General features: G+C 40.3%; 1 protein-coding gene across 1 annotated transcript; it reads right to left on the bottom strand.

Annotated features, from left to right (window-relative positions):
* Window positions 1–1,412: 1,412 nt before the first annotated feature.
* JUN (Jun proto-oncogene, AP-1 transcription factor subunit) lies at window positions 1,413–3,434 on the bottom strand. Its single transcript, XM_044085529.1, has one exon. The coding sequence runs from the start codon at window positions 3,005–3,007 to the stop codon at window positions 2,060–2,062; it is 948 nt and encodes a 315-aa protein (XP_043941464.1). The 5' UTR covers window positions 3,008–3,434; the 3' UTR covers window positions 1,413–2,059.
* Window positions 3,435–3,659: the final 225 nt, after the last annotated feature.

A 3,659-nucleotide genomic window follows, 5' to 3' on the forward strand; every position in this document is an offset into this window, starting at 1 on the left:
TACAGGAAACCAGGTTACTTACCAGCTTTGTGACGAGCCCCCCCACACATTTTCTAAATCATTCTATATTTTCCAACATCTCTGAAAAGAAGCATTACAAATGCTAAATTCAACTCAAGTGATCTTTCACATATAATCTAGTGCCTAAACAGGCATGGCTAAAGTAGACAAAGTTTTACTCGGAGAGCACTGAGCAACAGGTCATACAGTCAGTTTTATTATATACTGCAGCTTTCTCATCTTGTGACTAAACACTGAACTTTTCAGATACAGCAGATGACTGTACCACTAGTGATGTACAATGTTTAAAGATACCAAGCGGTTATCAATTTGAACTTTATTCCAACCATCTTAACTACAGCTTAACCAAATTAAAGCTACCAAGTTAACTCTAAATGAGGTATTAGTGTCTGGCAGACCCCTCAACTTTTCGTTTGATCTAATCTGCTCAACATACATAAAAACTCATTTTAACTGCATTATCATTTTTAGTGATCTATATGGGACACCCTCAACCCATGCATTTTTGAAGACGTCTGCAAGTATATTAAAGCAAGCTCATGGAGGTGTTAATTTGTAAAGCATCATCCAATGCTAGACTACAAGCCAAAAGCTATGAAAAGAAATAACATGACCAGGTGAAAACCGAACTGCGGTACAAGATCATCATGACAATACTTAAGTACTGAACTGCAAATTGTTTTGAGTTTCATTATTCAAAAGAAATGCAACAAATACAACAGTTTCAAAAGTTTTCATGAAAGTATTTGTACTGCTTTGGGCTCCAGAATTGGGAAGCTCACCCACATATTCCATGCCCAGACTTGTAGTGTAATCTGTCAAGCAACACAAGGGGAATTGAATCCTTGTGCTTGATTGTTGATTAACATGCTGTGTCATCCATGTAAAAAGTTAATTTTACACCGACAGAATTTACATTGTAATTTGTCACGCTGTATAACACTATATACCAATTTTAAGTTAAACCATTAAGAACGTGATCTCATCACACTGTAAAAAATCATAGTGTCCTGTGCAAGCACGCAACCCTAGAAACTGCTAATTAGACTGACAGAATTTAGAAACACAATACTTCTTTCCCTATACATTGTATTTTCTTGCATTTCCTGCAGTTAGTTTTCTTACCTTTCAATGAAATGGAGCGCCTTCTGGGAAAGGATAACCAACTTGTACTAACACATTATTAGCAAGTGAAAATTTTGCTTTTCAGCATCCACCTTCTTTTTATTTTGGTCAAATATTAATCCAATTTTAGGATCCCCCCAGAATAACCACATACAAACCGCAACAATGATCACTTTCATAAATGTATTACAACACTTTTTCCTTGGTAGCTTAATTACACTAGGATAAGTAAACACACTACAGAAAAAGACAAACACACGACAAACTGCGTTTTAAATAGTTTATTACAACTTCTTAAATATACCTGAACGCACCATGAACTGTTCAGAAAAAAATGAACTTAAAAAATTATATACTTTGGTAAAAACGGTAAACTTAAAACGCTTTCAAGTCTCTTATTTACAAACAGTACTGGGTGCAATACCCATTAGGCAACATACAAAATAACTTACAACCCACTGTTGTTTTGCCGACAATAAATCAGTACTAATCGGAGGAAAAAAAGTGTACGTTTTATCCGAAGGCAAACAGTTTCATCTTGTTAGCCTCCCATAAAACTTCCCGTCCCCGCCCGCCCATATTTTGCGAACATACTACAACAGAAGTAAGCTACAGTCTCTATTGCAGTTATGTCTTTAATACTGAATGTTTTCTTCGAATGTTAGGTCCATGCAGGTCTCTTGGTCGACATGAAAAGCGAAGATTTTTGACAAATCTCCTTGTAGCAGGAACAGCACTTCGAGTGACACACCTCGTCGCTCTAATACTAACTCAAACTGAAGGCTGGCTTAGTCTCTCCACACATGCGCACCGGGGCGCAGACCGCACTCCACATGCCTCCCAGCTCGCTGTTAGCATTAACTGACAACTTTGTGATAAATTCTGATCCATCAAAGTCCTTCTGCCAGTCTTTTCAAAATGTTTGCAGCTGCTGAGTTAGCATTAACTGACATCCACTGTTCACATGATTCATCACCTTCTGCTTCAGCTGTGCAACCTGTTCTCTCAGCATGTTGGCGGTGGATGCCAGTTCAGAGTTCTGTGCCTTTAAAGTTTTCACTTTGTCCTCCAGCCTGGCAATTCTCTCCAGCTTCCTTTTCCGACACTTTGAAGCGGCGATTCGGTTCCTCATGCGCTTCCTTTCAGCCTTGATCCTCTCTTGGGATTCCATGTCTATGGGCGATAAGGGAGGCGTCTCCCCAGGCATCTCTGGCACTGTCTGGGGTTCCTCCTTTAACGCTTGGAGCCGAGGGTGCTGCACTGACATCTGAGGATTGATGTGGTGCTGAGGTGGAAACCCCATGCTGTTCCCAGTGTAAGTGGAAGTCGTACTTATTGCATTAGGGTTAAAGCTGTTTAGATTTGCATACACTGGAGGATCGGGATGCAGACTCGCGTTGTAAACACTGGTGCAAGCCATGGAGGAGACAGGTGTCATCCCACTACTCACTGGCTGTGGAGCTGCGGACGTGACAATAGGCATGGTATTCTGGTTGTGCAGTTCCGCCAGTGCCTTCACAAACCCATCAGCAAACCCTTCTTGCTCATCAGTAACGTTTTTCGGGCACATGAACTGAGTAGGAGTCGGTGTAGTAGTTATCAACCCATTACTCGACTGGATAATGAGTCTCTCAAGTTCTGGGGACGCTAACTTCAGTAGTCCAACATCAGGAGACGTAAGAATATCATCGTTCTTGTTTCGTAAATGAGGTTTAATACTACTGCTGGGATCGGACAGGTTCAAAGTCATGTTTTGTTTCAGGATCTTATGGTTGTTGTATCCAAAAGCTTGAGGTTCAGACATTGCGAAAGTAACATTAAGTGCTTCTTCGTAAAATGTAGGCTCCATCTTACTAGTCATAGAATGCCAGCCAGGAATTGTAAACAACAGACCCTCCGGAATTAGAACAGGACAGAGTTACTGTTGTAACTCTTCTGGTTGTCACAAAAGTTCAGTACAGATAGTCACTGACAGATTGTTTCTGGACGACTTAGTTGAAGTTAGGAAATGCTTCGAGAAAGTGAAATAGTTTCAAGTAACTTCTTTAAAAGTCTCCAAAAGTTTATTATAACGGTCTTATTTCGTTGGAAACTTTCAGATCTTCTTCGGATCCCAGTGTAGATTGATGTTAAGGAATGAGTTTATCTTCCAGTGTCTATAATGAATGGCTGCTTCAAAGTTCAGTGCTATTTATCTTTACTTAAAAAGTGCTTTCCTAGGCAGTGCTGAATTCTACTGTGAGCGACTACAGCGTGGAGCTTACACTTATCAGGTCGCGGTAATACTCTAAAAATAGCAATGAAGTCATCTAAGAGCATCCTTACTGGCTGGATAAATTCTGGGGGTGGGTTGTAATTTGCAAATGAGTCTGTTTCCATGCCGACCACCTAGAAGATTCTTAATTCTCGCGAAGGCTGATGGGATGAGGTAATGCTAACAACGATTGAAAAGCATTATGGGCTGACGTATTGTTTTTGAATATCTGGTTACGCGCTTAGTTTGACGATCAGTG

The sequence above is a fragment of the Protopterus annectens genome, chromosome 10.part0, assembly GCF_019279795.1.
Source record: "Protopterus annectens isolate FY-2018-M chromosome 10.part0, PAN1.0, whole genome shotgun sequence".
NCBI lineage: Eukaryota > Metazoa > Chordata > Ceratodontiformes > Protopteridae > Protopterus > Protopterus annectens.

What these genes read in the sequence shown, in the direction of transcription:
- JUN (XM_044085529.1), bottom strand. Translation starts at nt 3,007, where the DNA reads ATGACTAGTAAGATGGAGCCTACATTTTACGAAGAAGCACTTAATGTT.